At 35.2% G+C, this 19,907-nt stretch overlaps 1 protein-coding gene across 1 annotated transcript in view; it reads right to left on the bottom strand.

Moving 5' to 3' along the window:
* The window catches only part of DMD (dystrophin), a gene marked incomplete in the record, with an annotated part of 2,117,027 nt that overhangs the window by 1,717,845 nt on the left and 379,275 nt on the right, over positions 1–19,907 (bottom strand). The window contains 2 exon segments of the mRNA XM_018043695.1: positions 7,230–7,307; positions 8,718–8,810. Of these exon segments, the coding sequence (XP_017899184.1) occupies positions 7,230–7,307; positions 8,718–8,810 (171 nt within the window).

The following is a 19,907-nucleotide window of genomic DNA, read 5'->3' as shown; positions in this document are numbered from 1 at the left end:
CTAAAACTGAGAGGCTTTTCTGCCTCCCTATAAAAGGCACCACATAGGTCTACTGATGTCTGGTCATTGCCTAGGGATAGGGAAGATTATTCCTAGTAATGACAAAGTTAGAATTTTCTCAATGCTTGTCTGAAAGCTCAGATTTTGATTTGGTTCATTTAAATTAAATTATAAACTATTGTTTTCCTTGAAAATCCAACTTTATGGGAGAGAAGTATACATAATTCACACATTTTACAGAATCATCTATGCCAGGAAGTGCCAATAGGTAGAAAATCACTATTAAATTTAGAGTTTTTTATGTTATTTGTATTCTCAGTTTTTTTCTTTGCTGCTAATTGTGCTGTAATCTGACAATGGTGAATTAAAGGCACTGGATAAAAATGTATTTCTACCTTTATTCTTTATGGTTTTAACAGTATTTCTATCATCCAGTAAGTTATACTATATTTTAATTATTGATTTTTAACTTCCTTGGCTAAAAATGATTTTTTAATACTTGTAAGTTTTTCTTTATTAATATTCCTATCTATGACTTTTAAAATAACTTGCTTTATTACCTACATAATTTATAATAGCCTTTTTATGCTTAGTTACTGTCATCTCATTTAGAACTAAATTCAAACCCTAACCATGGCTCCCCATGTTCGCCTCTTCCCAGCCCCATCCTGCTACCTCTCTGATCCTCTTCTTACTGTATTGTTTTCCACACTCAGCCTTCTATACCTATTAAGTCCTATTTCCAAATGCTTTTTCTCCTCTAGGTCTTTTTATTCCACTGTCTGCACCATACCCTACAGATAATCCCTGGCTCACTCCCCCACTTCCTTCCAATCTCTACCCATAAGACAATCTAACCAAAAGTCTTCTCAAACATACTATTCTGTTTCTCTCTTCTTCACTCACTTACTTACCATTACATACATTACACACACACACACACACACACACACACACACACACACATTTAATGTCCTCTGGTATATGACTCTAGACTCCATGGCATAAAGGATACTGTTTGTTCTGATCACTGAATGTAGTGTTCCTACTATTTGGAATCTGACATTCAGTAGACACTCAATAAATAATGTATTGAATGTAAATATACTAACTTTATTTTGTTGAAGATACGATTACTCAAAACCTCCAATCAATACCTCCCAATTTGAGAATTTGTGATTTTTAAAAGAAAATTTGAAATAGTTCTATCAACCACTTTACTTAATATGCTGATTTATTTACATCCCACTCAAGAATCATTTAGTCATCTGCTATAGACTATTCAAGGCCAGTTTTAGGAGAACAGTTGTGCACTTGAACATTCTCTTCGATTTAACTGTGTTTATATTTTAAGGTAATAATCAGAGGCTAAAAAACAAGTCTCTTGGAATATTTTCCATTTCTTTTGTACCTTATTTTATTACAAAATAATGGGAAATATAAAATGATAATACATTTACTTTTAAGCATTTATCTTCTGTGTCTTTTGGTCTGGGGCTAACTCAGGTAAAGTTTATTTCACTCTAGGTTTTCATTTACACTGGAAAATGTTTTACTTGAGATTCTGTCCTTTAATACAGAGACCTCAACTATATACCATACCCCACTAGGGCCTTGACTCAAATGGGAGCTTTGTGGAAATTTGCTTTTGAAGGACTCCTTGTCCAACTTAATCTTCATTTGGGGTCTTCCCCTGATAAAACATTGGAATTTTCTCAAGATTTTCTATTTTTTTTAAATTCATTTATTTTAAGATTTTCTGTTTTCAGTAAGAAATATAGGCTTCTTAGAAAAGATCTATATATTGCATTAATCATATTCTAATTTTGTATATTCACTTATCATATTTTATTAAACAATTTCATGATAAGATACAGATATATAGTCAGATTGATAAATATGGCCATAATTTAGACTTTGGGAGATTGCAAGGTCAGGTTTACTTTCCTTTCCTACATTCCTCTTTTTACACTTAAAAAAAAATAGATAGCATACATACATAGAATATGTTTAAGTGTACACCTTGATTAGTTTTCTCAAAGCAAATGCAACTGTTTAATAACCACCTGGTCAAAACATGGGATATCTTCAACACTTCTGATGATTCCACTCTGCATTCTAAAATCTAAGCACTGTTTTGACTTTTAAACTCATGAAACATTCTGCTTGTTTTTTTAATTTAAAATGTATTACAGTATATTACAGTTATATTTTGTGTCTCACTTATTTTGCTCAAATAGTTTTCAGGAAATTGACTTATCTTTCATACTATGTGTCTGGCTTCCCAGATAGCACAGTGGTAAAGTAGCTGCCTGCCAAAGCAGGAGACCACCTGTAATGCAGGAGACTAAGGTTCAATCCCTGGGTTGAGAAAATCCCCTGCAGAAGGAATTGGCAATCCACTCTAGTATTTTTGCCTGGGAAATCGCATGAACAGAGGAGCATGGTGGGCTGCAGCCCATGGGGTTGCAAGAGTCGAATGCAGCTTAGCAATGAAACTCCACCACTGTGTGCCACTATCATTTCTTCATTTTCATTCTAATTTTGGCTATTACAAATGAAGCTGTTATGAACAGTTTTTATATATAAAAATATTATATGTATGTAAATTTTTTGGCAAAGATAGAAATGTAGCTCTCCTATATGCTAAGGAATTAAATGCTGTATCATAAGAATTACACATTTTCATCCCATTTAGTATATAATGCCAAACTATTTTCAATGGCTGTCTGAATTATGTTTTTACCAGTTAGTTGTGAGAGTTTAATTTATTACAAACCCTTATATACACTCAGAATTATGAATCTAATTTCAACCGTTTTTGTGAGTGTGTATCAATATCTCATTGAAATTTTAATTTCCCCAATTATTCCTGAGGTTAAAAAACTTTTCATATTATTTTTGAATTTCTGAACATCCTCTTTTGTGAAGTTCCTGTTCAAGTTTATTGCCCATTTTTCCCCCATTGGATTTGTTTTTCATTCTCTAAAATTTAAAGAATCATAGGTATATCTAGTATACTCAACAATGTAAAGGTGTCAGTCCTTTTCAAGCTGATCTAGACTTAACTCAATATTGATCGTATTCAAAAGAAAGTTCCTGTGGAAATTTAAAAAGATGATTGTAAAATGAACCCAGAAATACAAAGGGACAATATAGCTAAGAAAATACTGAACAAGAAAAACAGTGGTAAAATTCAGTTCGCCAGATGAATAAGGTATGTTATAAAATTGAAGAATTCTGGAGTAAAAAATGGCAACCCACTCCAATATTCTCGCCTGGAAAATCAATGGGCAGAGAAGTCTAGTGGGCTACAGTGGGATTGCAAAGAACTGGACATGACTGAGTGACTGAGATTATTATTACCTATCTATATAATTCACTGTATACTTTGAATATAGAATTCTATAAACTCAAGATCCAATAATTTTCACTTTGTATACCTTAAATATATGCAAATTTTATTTGTCAACTATGCATTAATAGGTATTGGAGGCAGCAGGATTAAGTAAGGTCCTAAAAATAATCAAGATGTACAATTTAAATCTATACAATTTTTGTAAATGATATTTCAATAAATCTGTTAAAGAATAATTTACAAAAAACTACAGTATTGCACATGGCATGGTATTCATGATGCATAGACAAATAGAACAACAGAAGTGATTTTAAGCCCAGAAACGAAATTACATATGAATGAAAAAATTTTTATATACTTAGTACTGGAGAATTGGCAAGCAACATTCTTTTTAATGAATGATATTGTCATTTAGATTCTAAGTGAAAAATAAAACCTTGTATTTTAACCCATTCCCCTTATCATACACAATAATGATTTCCAGGTGAAATACATATCCAAATCCGGATGGTAAAATAAAGCTCATATGGATAACAACAAAAGGTAATATCATCATGTCTTTTGGTAGGGAAATGTTTCATAAATAGGATACACAATTATAAAGTGGAAATTTTTAAAAATGAACCATGTTAAAATGAAGGACAGCTCTTTATCAAAACATAGAGTGATTTAGAATTTTAATCCAAAGGACTCATATCCAGAATATAAAAACAATTCATACTTTTGATGAAGTTCAAGTTGACTTTTTTCTGTTTTTGAATCATGCCTTGGGTTTCACATCTTAGAAATATTTGGTTATTCCCAAAGTAACACAGATTTTATTTTATGGTTTTTCTATTTTATTGCCAGAATTTCTTCTGGTCATATATTGAAAATTATGAACTTAATAATTATAATATGTATAGAATCCCACCAGACCTATAATATATAATCACTATGTGAAAAACAAAACTCTATGGCTACATTAATCCACTACTTTAGAGGAGATCCAACAGCTTATGTTTTAACGTGACATTCTTTTACTAGGAAGAGATCAATTTCTTCAGCTGGATTAAATCTAATAATTCTTTGAATTTTCTGCTGTTTTCCTTGCTCTTTTTTAAAATGAATTTATTTATTTTAATTGGAGGCTAATTATTTTATAATATTGTGGTTAGTTTTTGCCATATATCGATATGAACCAGCCATGGGTGTACTTGTGTCCCACCATACGAACCCCTCTCCCACCTCCCTCCCCACCCCGTCCTTCTGGGTTGTCCTCAGAGATATGCAGATGACACCACCCTTACGGCAGAAAGTGAAGAACTAAAGAGCCTCTTAATGAAACTGAAAGAGGAGAGTGAAAAAGTTGGCTGAAAACTCAACATTCAGAAAACTAAGATCATGGTATCTGGTCCCATCACTTCATGGCAAATAGATGGGGAAACAGTGGAAATAGTGACAGACTTTATTTTGGGGGAGTCCAGGATCACTGGAGATGGTGACTGCAGCCATGAAATTGAAAGACACCTGTTCCTTGGAAGAAAAGTTATGACCAAACTAGACAGCATATTAAAAAGTAGAGACATTACTTTGCCAGCAAAGGTCCATCTAATCAAAGCTATGGTTTTTCTGTAGTCATCTATGGATGTGAGAGTTGGACTATAAAGAAAGCTGAGCACTGAAGAATTGGTGCTTTTGAACTGTGGTGTTGGAGAAGACTCTTGAGAGTCCCTTGGAATGCAAAGAGATCTAACCAATCCCTCCTAAAGGAAATCATTGCTAAATATTCATTGGAAGGACTGATGCTAAAGCTGAAATTCCAATACTTTGGCCACCTGATGTGAAGAACTGACTCATTTGAAAAGACCCTGATGCTGGGAAAGATTGAAGGCAGGAGGAGAAGGGGACGACAGATGATGAGATGGCTGGATGGCATCACTGACTCAATGGATATGAGTTTGTGTAAACTCCGGGAGTTAAAGAGTCGGACATGACTGAGCGACTGAACTGAACTAAACCAGCTTTGAGCGCCCTGCTTCATGCATCAAACTTGCACTGGTCATCTATTTTACATATGGTAATATATATGTTTCATACTTTGTAATAGAATACAAGGAATTGATACTTTAAAAAGACATTTTAAGTTCCCAATATTGTTAAAACATTTTCTTACTTTATAACAATCTTTCAAAATGTTCTATAGGATGAAATGATGCCATTTGCAGCAACATGGGTGGACCTAGAGATTACCATACTAAGCAAAGTCAGAAAAAGAGAGACAAACACCATAGGATATCATTTACATGTGGAATCTAAAATATGACTCCTGAACATATCTATGAAACTGAAACAGACTCACAGACATAGAGAGCAGACTTATAGTTGCCAACAGGAGGAGGGGTAGGAGAGGGAAAGATTGGGAGTTTGATATTAGCAGAGGCAAACTATTGTAGACAGAATGGATAAATAACAAGATCCCACTTGCTGGGATAGCACAGGAAATTATATTCAATATTCTGTGATAAATCATAATGGATAAGATTATGGAAAAATATATATATATATATTTATAACTGAATCATACTACTATACAACTGAAATTAACACAACATTGGAAATCAACTATGGCTCAGATGGTAAAGAATGTGCCTGCCAATGCAGGGAATGCAGGTTGGATCCCTGGGTGGGGAAGATCCCCTGGAGAAGGAAATGGAGGAATCCACTCCAGCATTCTTGCCTGGGAAATCCCATGGACAGAGTAGCCTGATGGGCTACAGTCCGTGGGGTTGCAAAAGAGTTGGACATGACTTAGCAACTCAACAACATTAGGACTCATACAAAGGAAAACATTCCATAGATGATCTTATTTTCCTGAAGAAAATTTGAAAATAGTTAATCACTGCAGGAAAATAATAAAAAGTATACAATGTTTCTGTAAAATAACTTTCATAGGTTAAATATAACCTTTCATAAAAATGGACCAATTGCTACACCACCTTCAATTCCATTTCCAGAGAGACGTCCTCTCCCTGCCAGATGAGCTAAGCAATATTTGGGGGAGTGTACATTACTAATCTTTCAGTATGGTTATTTTAAGAGTATGTGATCAATTATTTGATTTATCCTTGAAAGAGAGACATAATATAATTAGGAAGCTACCAAAAATGCCTGGTAAATATATCGGTCAATTAGAAAGATTGTGGGAATTTAATAAGAAAGGAGGGCTGCCTCCAATGTCATGAGAGAGGGGAGGAATCTCAAAGTCATTCTGAGGAGACAAGGAGTCCTTTCATCTACACACTTATTTAGATATGATTGTTGATTTTTTCTAATACCACACATCTATTTTCTCCTAGTTAAATCAAATCAGATACAGGAATAGAAAATAAATTTGCAACTCTTACAAGGTGAAATGCTGATTTTTTTACTGTGTAACTTTCATACTTGGATATGCCATCTAAGAAACACTGGTTTAATTCAAACAAACTTAATCATCATCATGTGTGAACACACTTTATTCACAAAAAATAAGAATTGCTGAGTAAAAGCCATTTGCTGCACAGAAACACTGCTGCAAGGAGATAAGTTCACAACAGGACTTTATCTGTCCACTAAATATAACCTCATCATGTAAAATCTAAAAACAAGACAAAGTGGCCTACCAGGCCACTGGTTCATAACTTTCCCTGCTCCCTATGGCTGCATGCACTTACTTTCTGTATCACATTAGCCACAAGCAGATGCACGTGAACTTGAACACATGCTCTTATTAACTGCTTTGAATTTCAAGAGAACCTGAAATGCTTTCTCTGTATTTGGGACCAAAGCCATCACTCAAACATTAAGCATGTTCTCATGGTATTCAGACTCTGTCCAGGGCTCCACTTACATTATTTTTCTGCAAGACCTGCAGTGCCTTGTTAACATTGTTCAGGGCATGAACTCTTGTGGATCCTTTTTCTTTTGGCTGAAAACAAAATGAAAATATGTTGACTGCCCAGGAGGAGAGAAGGACAATCTACCAGAAATGAAACAATTTCTACATTTCACTTTTCAGTTGGAATCATTTAAATGATCACAGGCTGTCAGGCATTAATATAATGAATTTAAGTGCTTTGGGTTAATTGCCCTTGTCATAGGAGTCTCTTAGTGTGAATCAACCACTCCTCAAGAAAACTGATAAGATTTTTTTTTCTTTTGCAAAAGCAATTTTGGTAATCTCTCCTTCATTCTACAGTCCAGTTGAATGACCACCATGAGAAACATCAGCATGCATAAAGACATTTGCTAGGAATATAAATGAGTTAATTCCCACAATTTTTAGGAAAGTTTAAAAGAGATTTGAGCCTAGCAAAATTCTGTAATGCCAAATAGGCTTAAAGGAAATTATTTCTGTCAATATTACCTTAATTGTCTTAGTCACTGAAGCTCAAAACCTCAATCATCTTCAGTTCTTTAAACCTTATCATCAATCCCCAAAGTCTTACCTTGCCCTATAATTTTTAAACTAATATTTTTATAGTGCATTACAATTATGTAATATGCAATATATTATATATATATAATATATGTGTGTAATATATTGTACGACAATATATGAATTAACTTATTCAGTTGTGGAGGTTTAGAAAGTCTGCCATGGTGATGCCTGCAGTATTTACTCCTAAAATGAGATCTACCCTCCTAAAACAATTTTAACTGCACAACATAATAGCAATAACTATAGGCACGATATTGTACAGTGGGTCTCTGGAATTTATTCATCTTGAATGATTGAAACTCTACATCTATTGAATAGCAACTCCCCATTTTCCATATTTCATGTTAAGAGTTCTTATATCCTAAGAGTTCTTATCACAAGGAAAGGGAAAAATAGAATTTTCCTATTTCTTTAAGTTTGTCTGTATGACATGATGGACATTCATTAAGCTCGTGATAATCATTTCATGATGTAAGTATTAAGTCAAATTATTATGCTGTACACTTTAAACATGTACAGTGCTATATGTCAGTTATATTTTAATAAAACTGGGAGATGAAAAGAAAAAAGACTTAAAACAGTTAAAATTCAAAGGACATTAGGTATAAAAGTCTTATTAAAATAAATTCAATAACAAAGATACCAAATAAAAGTAGAGAATAATATCTATTACTGCAAATTTCACCTTCTTGTTCTGCATATGATAGAACAGGCCAAAGTAAAAATAATATTGCAAGGTTGTTTTATTCAGAAATAGGTCCTATATTGCTACCTAAATCAGTAATTAGTAAATTAACGAAGTTTACTAGATCTCCTAAAACTATGATGAGTTTGTTTCTGGTCTGAAATTTTTCTGAGGTTAATGTGAAGCTCTTATAAATATTTTAAGTCACATACCAGTTTTTGCCCTGTCAGGCCTTCAAGAAGGTCTAGGAGGCGTCTCCCATCCTGTAGGTCACTGAAGAGGTTTTCTATGTGCTGCTTCCCGAACTGAAATAAGAAATATACCCAATTAAATAAAGCATGCTTCCAGGTATCCACTTTTTATGATTATGTCTTTTAAAATTTAAAGCTATGTTGAAGAATATTTAATGAGTCTAATGCTTAATCTGCCAATGGTGATGGATGGAAAGAGAACTTTCAAGTAAAAAACAAAAACCAATAAATCATTATTCAGCCAAACCTATTAAATATTTTTCTCAATAACAAGAGTTGGAGACTTATAGTCTAATGGATCTAATTAACTCATCTTTTCGAATGCTGATTTTATGAAGGAAAGAAAAAAATGTTTAAATTATCAGGCAGTTGGGCACTGTTTGGGGAGAAGTAAACACACCAAGAAAGACTACAAATAATTTGCCTTGGGTGGATACCTAAAATTTAACCATTTAGCATGCTTGGAAACATAATATGTAATCATTGAGGGTTCACCATCCTTCACCCATAAATCTCTGCATATACATTTTGCATGCTGCCTCAGAATGATCTAGTCACATATTGGATGGCTCAACTTTTAAAACAATATGATTTAAATTAAGTGAGATAAGTTGGTGAAAGCTTTTCATATATTTTTCTTACTTCTATACTTGGGGATTATATTGCAGAAAAAAAAATAGCCACTAATAACATCTAACATTTTTGGAGTAACTATTCATAAGAGCTAACTATTCATAAGAAACATCCCACTAAATGAATTGATTTATAATTCGTGTAACATTTCTATGAGGTTAGCATTGGTATACTCATTCTCTTCATGACACAGAGGTTGAACATATGGCCCTTTGTTGCAAAACAAAAAGACAATAAAACCAAGTTTTTGGCCCAGATCTGTCTAATTCCTGGGGCTCTTGTTCATTCTATTTGATTAGGCTGCTTCCTTGGCCTTTTCCTCCTTCCATCTGATTATCTTTCAAAGATTTTATTTCTTCTGTCATGTCCCCAAATATTTTTTTCTGGTTTAAAGCCTCCAATCCCTTCATATGAAATCATTCACAACTCTTTAATCACCCAAGATATCAAGGAAGCCCTAATTTATCAATGACAGATGTTTATTGAGCACCAATAAACTTGGACTAGGTGCTAGAGCATACACTAGTAAATCAGTTGGATATGACCCCCGTCTTCATGGAACTTTGAGTTGAGCAGGGAAAACAAATATTTCTAAAAGGTAATGCTATGGGGGAGCAGTAAAAGAAACTCAAGCGCACATAACCATGGGAATTCCCATAGTCTGAGGATCAGGAAATACTTTCCTCACAATGTCACATGATGGGTCTAACATTAGCCTTTGGGTAATTGGCCTTTCCTTATCCACTCCTTCAATCACATACAAACTTCAGATTTCACACAGCTCAAGAAGAACCCTGGTTTCCAGTCAAAATACATCTCTGAAGCTTCTAAGATTGAAGACAGAGGATTCAGGATCTCCTACAGCCGGGCAGCCATGTCTAAGGCAAGTCCTGTCAGTGTCCAGGTGTGTCACTTAATGAGAACACTGACCACTGCAAAAAGTCTACCAGTCCCTCCATACTCAGCTTTGGGAATCGAGCCACAAATGTGCTTTGACAAAGATAAATACAAGTCATTCTTTTGAAATTCTACTCAAATAGTTCTGATTTAAAATTCCAGGGCAGGGACTTCCCTGATGGTCCAGTGGTCAAGAATCTGCCTTCCAATGCAGGGGACGTGGTGAACCCTTGGTTGGTGAATGTCTTGGCTGGGGAATTAAGATCTCATGCCATGGGACAACTAAGCCCATGTGAAGCAAATACTGAGCCCGCAAGCCACAGCAACACAGCCCGGATATTTCAACAGAGATCCTATGTGCTGGAACTAAGACCCAACATAACCAAAATGTATATACAAATATATATATTTAATGTAAATAAATATTTATATATAAATAAAATTCTGGTGGAATAGAGACCACAAAACACTAAGTTACTAGAACATTTAAAAAGTACTTTTACTATACATAATGTACAGGTAAATATTGAAACAACAATGCTATTTTCATGAAATATTAAGGGGAGCCCTCCACTAATAAGCAAAGAAAATGAAAAAATGAACCTGTCAAGAATCTCATATATAATCCAGAGTAACTTGGCAGTGGTGGTGGGGAATATTAAGATTTTATTTTCATATTGGTTAAAGGTCTACAATACCTTGAAAATGGTCTTTTTTTTTTTTTCTAGGAGGAAATTTTCCTTTTGAGAAGTGTGTGACTTCTAAACTTACTGATAAAAACAATATTACACAGTGAAATGTGTGAGGTTTTGAAGAAAATTAAATATAGTTAGTTGACAGAAATACTTATTCTTAATAAAATGTATATATCTAGATAGAGAAACTGATAGATAATAAAGTATGTCAAACCAGGAAGGATATGGGTGGCAAAATGTTCATTCAAGAAGAATGGCAGGGACTTGGAAAGGCCTAAGTCTTGCGGCAAAGAATAAAACATTAACCCCAAAGTTGTAAGAATCACCTAGCATCCAAGATACAAGGAGTAGAAAGATTATGCTTTTGGACAAGGAGCCGAGATGAAGATCAACAAGGCAAACAGCATCTTGCTTTGATACAAGCTTATACACAAGGATCAGGTATTTTATAATTTTCCATTTTAAACTGGAATCAAACAAAACAGAAAGGGAGGGAAGGACTGGAGGCTAATCAGAGGCCTCCAGGCACATCTCATTGGGGCACCTAGAAAGCAGTGAGGTGATAGAGAAAAAGATAGTTCCTGATAAAACATTCAAACTCATGCAATCAGTGATATACTAAATTATGACAATAGAAATCCAATTTATATTTGTTATAGCCACCATGATCTCTAATAGAGTGCTTCTCAGAATGTTCCACTAAAGCATCCTTTGAGCAGATAAGACTGAATGTATTTATCTCAGAGCCTAGCAGTGAAAAGTATATAGTGACGGCAGGTTCAAAATTTCTTATGAAAGCATAAGTTTTCTGTTAAGGATTCGTGCAGATTTTATCTTCCTCACTTAATGCATGTTGAACTTAAAAGTAATTTCAAGCACTTTGATTGAAATTTCCCCTCCTATGGCCTAATTAAAGTGATGCTCAAAGAAATGTACAATATTTAGCCTGTAACTACATGGATTTTCAGGTGCTCAATCTTATTCCTCCTGGACTAGGCCTACCCTGTAGAAACTGAAACATGTCTTTTCTCGTGAATGGTTTTCTCTTCTTTCCTAGATCCAATACCTCATTCCATAGCATTACAGGTATGATGTAGCAAAGTTGCACACATTTCTGAGACAGTAATAGCTAATTTTTTTTGAACCCAAGTCTTCTATTTACCAGCTTCACTGTCTGAGGCAAGTGACTCAGTCTTTCTGAGGGACAATCTATTCAATAGTAAAATGGGGATTGAAATAATACCATATCAGAGTCTTGAGCTTCGGTATAGGTATGCTATACAGACTTGGCAAACATTAGGCACACAGTAAATATAGGATGATATTTTTGTTTTGTTTTGTTTGGCTTCTCCTTCTTTGGCCAAATATGAGAAATAAATTCAATTATGGTTAACTATTGAATCTACCAGAAAATACAGAGCTCACATACAATGTGTTCCGTTTTCTCTTAGATGCCCCTCCATATTCAGTTACAAATACTAGTAAATGTGGATGGCATGGGGGGCCTTCAAGTTCTTTATCTTACTTTACTGTTTTATTTTTCCCTTTGGTTACTTTTAATTAAGTCTGAGGTTTTCTTCCCTTTTCATCTTCTATGAGAGACATCTGCCATGTCTTTCTGTTGCAAGTCACATATCATGCAAACAGTAGTTTTCTTTAAAACCCCCCTGTGTTTAATGGCTTTCTTTTCAAGTGTCTGAAAATAATCTTATAAAACACATAAAACATTAAGTGCTTTGGGCCATATGACCCTGTGGCTCTCTATCTTCAACTGCTTTCATGACTAATATTTTCTTTAAAAAGTAAATTTTGGTATTACTTAGAAATTTCCTACCTTCACTTATTTTCATCTTCCTTGCTAACCCAAATATCAAGATGAAAGGACCATAAAATGAAATAGCAGTCCTTCTAGATCATGGTCAGAATGACAGAACTTCTGTATTTATATAATTTTTATATATTTATACATAAACAATGTACAGACAATGTTAAAAAAAAACTCAGGTTTATTGGTAAGTGGCATAAACACAGTAAAAAAATTCAAAGTAAAAAAAATGAGAAAGGGATAGAAATGAATTAAAAATTATTTCAATGGCTTCTGACTCTTCAGAGCTGTGTCAGTCTTTTAACCAGTAAATACAGATAATTCAGCAGCATGTTCCAATAAAAGGTAAAAAGGCAAGGAATAATTTAACATGGCCCTTCTGGTTATAGAAAGGTCAGCCTCTGGACATCTATGTTGCTGAGAAAATCAAGATACTTCTCTGTGATTCTGAATCTTTAGCTATTAGAAACATCAAGAGCAAGAGAACACCAAAAAGGAGGGCAAAATTGGTTCCAAACTTATTGGTAAAACCTGTTGATCAGTTCTTGATAAAAAATAATGCAATCCATTGTAAGCGTAAGTTGTAAAAAGTATTTTATAAGATAATTTTATTGAGGTATAATATACATAGAGGCTTCCCAGGTGGCACAGTGGTAAAGAATCCACCTGCCAAGCAGGAGACACGGATTCAATGCCTGGGTGGGGAAGATCCCCTGGAGTAGGAAATGGCAACCCACTCTAGTGTCTTGCCTGGGAAATACCACGGACAGAGGAGTCTGGCAGGCTACAGTCTATGCGGTCGCAAAAACTCGGACATGACTGAGTGACTGAGCACAATGTGAGCACAATATAAACAGAGGAAAGTACACACATCTCAAGTGTTAGCTCAGTGAATCTACACAAACTGAACACATTTATATTATCATAACCTCCATGGAGAAAAAGACTATGACCAGCACCCTCAGAGCTTTCTCACACTCACTTCAGTATACTAGCCCTTCCAAGGATGATAACTGTACTCACTAACTTTTAATACCACAGATTAGTTTAGCCTTGAAAGGAGTCTCCTATAAACAGAAGAATAATGCTGGTTTAGTTGTCTCCTTTTAGAAAACCAATAATTGAAAGACAGAAGCTTTCAGCAGAGAGAATTTGGAAAGAAAGAAGTCGTAATGATGAAGTATGTTTTTCAAAGCATACTGCTGTAATACAATGAGTAAAAATATTCTCTCTACATCCAGAATGCCATAGTTCAAATCTCAGCTCTACCATATTTCATGTGTGTGATATGAGCATGTAACAATCTCTTTGTGTCTTACCTTTTATCATCTGTAAAACAAGGATGTACTACTACCTAATTTGTGATGATGCTGTAAAGATTTAAGTGCATTAGGGGTAGAGTTTTGTTCTAAGATGTACTTAGATAGTCTCATGAATGGATAGCATCATGAATTTATCCAAAATTGTTTAACCCTAATAATCCGTATTTTCTAAATTCTACTTAGAACTTTTGCTCTAAGTAACAGAAGTGGTCAACTTCAAAGTATTAGTATGGGGATTAAATGAGTTAATAAGTATAACTGTGGTGCTGGAGAAGACTCTGAAGAGTCCCTTGAACAGCAAGGAGATCAAACCCTGAATATTCATTGGAAAGACTGATACTAAAGCTGAAGCTTCAATACTTTGGCCACTTGATGCGAAGAGACAACTCACTGGAAAGGACCCTGATACTGGCAAAGGCTGAAGGCTGGAGGAGAAGGGGATGACAGAGGATGAGATGGTTGGATAGTATCACAGACTCAGTGGACATGAGTTTGAGCAAACTCCAGGAGCTAGTGAAGGACAGGAAAGCCTGGCATGCTGCAGCCCATGGGGTTGCAAAGAGTTGGATGCAACTGAACAAGTATAAGGTATCCAACACATTTCCTGGCATAGGAAATGCTCCATAAAACCTAATTACATTTCATATGTCCCCTCTTTGGTTAAATGGAATCACCTGGAAATAAAGTAGGACTCTCCTTTGAGCGTACCAGGATCCTAGCAGGACTTGGATAACTTGAAGAGAGTTAATAAGGGACAATTTACAAAGATGAGGTCAGGGTAGAAAGAAATCACCAAACAGGTAATAAATAAGTGTAATTATCACTCCTAGACACATAGGAATGAAGAGAAAGAGACTGGTTACTGGCTCCTGAACAGAGAGAGTAATGACAGGGTCACCTGACAGGAGCTCTGATATTTGGGTGATGAATGCAGCTATCCTGTGATAAATAAATGCCCTGATATCTCTTTCCTCCCTTCCTCTGATCTCCTGTAAATGCTCCCAAGAGCTAAATCCAACTGGAAGCAAGAGGACAAGGAAGTCTGCTGATATCATCCACAGAAATCAGCCCCCCAGGGAAGAAAAAGGCAGAGAGAGGATCTAGAAGAATAAACCAAAGACACATTCAACATTCCCCAGACAAGAGGAAAAGATTCCCTTGATCCACAGGATCCCTGTCAAAGACGCCCATGTCAGAAAATAAGTGAAGGCCCCAGTGGTCCTCCCCAAACTGTCTATATTATTTCTATCTCTGGTAATGTTGTTTTAAAGACTCAAATGTATGACTGGAACACTCTCTCTTCTCTAATAGGGATATCAAAGTACTGAAATGTTTAGTGGGCTTTAATGGATGAAACTTAACATATCTTATTCATTATTCCTCAGCATCAGATCCTTTTAAACTTCTATGTACCAGAAATATCACTAAAATTTGAGCTACAAAGATAATGTTTTAAAAAATCAAGTTATTCCTTGGAGTTATACAAGTGCTCAAGAGCTAAGTTAGATAATAGTTTTACACTCTCTCCAGGTATAAAATGTTATTTGGCAGTAACTTGTTATAAAACATAATCGCTAGGACCCAACGTGTATGTTATACTATCAAGTACACAAGAAGAGATCCAACCAGATTGCACATTAGAACTTTCAACAGCAGCCACAACAATAGTTAATGGAAATCAAGTCATTATCTGTAAATGTTCTATTATAAAAAATAAAGTATGCTTAACCAAGAATTAGCAATGGTTTGTTGTCTGATCAGGTCTATCTTTAATACGTTTTGTAATAAAATTGAATCCTTAACCGAGGCCTGTGTTTTCTCATCTGTAAATGAGATAGATCAGTACTAACTCAATCACCAGCTATGCTGGAACAAAAATTAGTAAAATTATAGGTAGTCTTTATTTGTAGATATAATGCTCATATACTTCACAAATAGTTAAAATAATAGAAACCTTATAAACTATAATTGTAGTTCATTATGTTATATCATCTTTAAATATCACCTATAAATTTAGAATTCTGAAAGTGAAATTCAGTTTTTCTACTGAATCACAAAGGTATAAGATGTAAGCTTGAGATAGCCAGTGAGGGAAATGGAGATTGGTTCTATTCTATGCCAGTAGAGGCTTTTGTAGCAGAAAAAAAAAAAAAGTACAGTATAAAGTTTGCAAGATGAAGCCCTTCATTTCAAAGCATCTAAATAATACTCTGATTCTTCAAAAAGGAAAAAAAAAGTACTGTGACACAGTGGGTACACTCACTAGAGAAATGTGAACTATTGGCTCTTAGCTTCAGGCAAAAGGCAGAGGGAGAAAGAACTATTCGAACTTGTTCAGATCCAGTAGAATGAGACTTTATGGTCAAAGGACATCTGGAGATGCCTTTAATAAATAAATGTAAATTTTATTTATGAAACTAATATTCTTATAATTTCTCAAATACACTGCAGTACAATTGTGCATAGACAATTATGTGACAAGATACAACCTCTTCCTAATCATTTCCTGCCCCTACCTACTAGAAAGTCAGCCTTAGACTATTTATTCTCTCTTCTTCTATGCTTATGAAGTGAGTCTGCCAATAATCAGTATCAAATCAAGGGAACAGGAAACACAGAATGGAAAAATGTCACATAGGATGGAATATTTGAATAAGAGTGTCCTCATTATACCTCTATTTCCTTTTGATAGGTTGAATCATATGAAACTTTAAATTCTGTACTCAAATAGGATCAAAATTTGGCAATTTCATATGATTTAATCTCACATATTTTGTATCGACCTATGTAATAAACATTCAGTGTTTAGTTTATGTCAGTCACAATTGTCTGCCCTGTTCATGGATTATTTTAATGAATTATTTTAACAATCAGTTAAAAGTACCCCCATTTTACAGATGACAAAACTGAGACATAGAGAACAAAGTAACAGGAATAAGTGGCAGATATGAATCCAAACCTAAATCAGGTGGTATAGTTCCAGATTTATTAACCATTCTTTGACCATAATGTCACTCCGCATCAGTGATATATAAGTTTTACTTGCGTATTTTCATGATGTCTTTCAATAAAATAGGGATAATTTAACTAATTTATTCTTTTTCTTTCCCCCTAGGTTTATGAACATCAGATATAGGTATAAGACCTACAAGGAAAAAATGCTTCTAATTTTAGGTTGAATTAGTAATTTTGATGTGGAAGGAAATGGCAACCCACTCAAGCGTTCTTGCCTGGAGAATTCCAGGGACGGCGGAGCCTGGTGGGCTGCCGTCTATGGGGTCGCACACAGAGTCAGACATGACTGAAGCGGCTTAGCAGCAGCAGCAGTAATTTTGAAAGGTAATAACGATGATAATTCCACATATGTACACTAGAAAAATTCCACAATGTCTTACATTTCTATTGTTATATCACTCTTAGCAGGGATGCTTTGATAAATCCAGCAAATATTGTTCTAGAGATGAAAACAAATTTTTAATATGCAGAATTCACTCAAAGGTACATGGAAAATCACTTTTTAAATGTCATTAAATTAAAATACAAAAGCAATTCCCCCACACTGAAAACCTCAGTTCAGTTCAGTCATTCAGTCGTGTCTGACATTGCGACCCCATGGACTGTAGCACGCCAGGCTTCCCTGTCCATCACCAACTCCCGGAGCTCACTCAAACTCATGTCCATCAAGTTGGTGATGCCATCCCACCATCTCATCCTCTGTTGTCCCCTTCTCTTCCTGCCCTCAGTCTTTCCTAGCATCAGAGTTTTTTCCAATGAGTCAGACCTCCACATCAGGTAGCCAAAGTACTGGAATTTCAGCTTCAGCATCAGTCCTTTCAATGAATATTCAGGACTGATTTCCTTTAGGGTGGACTGGTTTGATCTCCTTGCAGCCCAAGGGACTCTCAAGAGTCTTCTCCAACACCACAGTTAAGCATCAATTCTTGAGCTCTCAGCTTTCTTTATAGTCCAACTTTCACATCCATACATGACTACTGGAAAAACCGTAGCTTTGACTAGGTAGACTTTTTTTGGCAAAGTAATGTCTCTGCTTTTTAATATGCTGTCTAGGTCAGTCATAGCTTTTCTTCCAAGGAGCAAGCATCTTTTACTTTCATGGCTGCAATCATCATCTGCAGTGATTTTGGAGCCACTAAAAACCTAGGCTATAAATCGACATAGAATAAATATAATTCTTTAAAGTGAAGAAGATTGAATAATAGTAAGTAGAAGGAACAGCATTACTCATGCTTTTAGTGCAGTGATTTCCTGAGAGATCCACCTAAACATGCCAATTACTTATTGAAAGTCTTCCATGTGAGATTCACACAGTTACATGTTAAAAAATATAACATCTGGGGTCAAAGAGGACTTTATTTAATTATAATTCTAACTTTCTCCAATGGTGTGAACTTAGATAAATGATTTAGAAATTTGTTTATTTTCCTCATGTGTCAAAGGAGGGAGAGTAGTTAAGTTAAACAACGAAATGTAACAGCTATTAGTCACCTACTTTATATTGTGCCCAGTGCTGGGAATAATTGGGAAGATAAATGATAAAAAGATACTGCCATTGTTTTTGCTGCTTTAGTCACAGTATATGAAGGATGTATGCATTTAAGCAAATATACATATAGCACTGTATTATTATCCTATGAATAGTGGTGTTTTAAGTACAGTGCCAGCACAAACAAGAGAGATGTCACCTTCACTTGAGAGGCATAAGAGAAGCAGGAATCCTAGAATTGAATTTACAACATTGAATACAAAATTAACAAGATGTGAAAAGAGGAAAAGAATATCAAGCAGAGGGACATTTCAGATGCTAAGGATCAGATAAACTACATTGCTGCTGCTGCTGCTAAGTCGCTTCAGTCGTGTCCAACTCTGTGCAACCCCATAGATGGCAGCCCACCAGGCTCCCCTGTCCCTGGGATTCTCCAGGCAAGAACACTGGAGTGGGTTGCCATTGCCTTCTCCAATGCATGAAAGTGAAAAGTGAAAGGGAAGTCGCTCTTAGTGACCCCATGGACTGCAGCCCACCAGGCTCCTCCGTCCATGGGATTTTCCAGGCAAGAGTACTGGAGGGGGGTGCCACTGCCTTCTCCGAAACTACATTAAGCTATGATAAATCAGGTCATAGAGCACAGGGTATATGTAGGGATGGTAGAGATGAGACTTGAGATATGAGTGATCTCAGCAAAGGGGACTGACTTAGTCTGCCAACTTAAAGGAGATTGGGTAAATATCTAATGGTCATTTGTTTTCATTCTTTAGAACAAGGTATGCAATTTTGAAGTGATTAACATTTTTTTCACATTAATATATAGACTGATATTTTAAGATAGTTGATATTATTTAGGAAAGGCCAACATAGCCATTGTTTAGAGGTGAATTTTGGAGTCCTAATAATTCAGAAGAACTATTCTTGTGTGGAAATATTACTTGAAAAGGGAGTCATGTTGTTCAGGAGCAACTGCTTTAAATTATAAATATGAGCTCCTTAAAATTCTAAGCAGTTATCTACCTTTCCATTGGAACTTAGCTTTTTTTTTTTTTTTTTTTTTTGCAAAAGTGGAGTTCACTATCCATGGTAGATTAACCACAGAACTGGGCCAACTATTTCATCCTTTCCTGAAACCATGTCCGTTGCAATGGGACTTTGCTGTTCCTCTCATGAGAAAGTGGTTTCTATTTTTCTATCTCTGGAATCTGGGCTGGCCATTGCCTTTCTTTGTCCGACAGAATACAATGGAAGTGATGTTGTTTTACTTGCAAATGT

Source organism: Capra hircus (assembly GCF_001704415.2).
Source record: "Capra hircus breed San Clemente chromosome X unlocalized genomic scaffold, ASM170441v1, whole genome shotgun sequence".
Taxonomy (NCBI): Eukaryota; Metazoa; Chordata; class Mammalia; order Artiodactyla; family Bovidae; genus Capra; species Capra hircus.
Note: the sequence above shows the minus strand (reverse complement) of the source record. Positions and strands in the feature narration are given on the sequence as shown.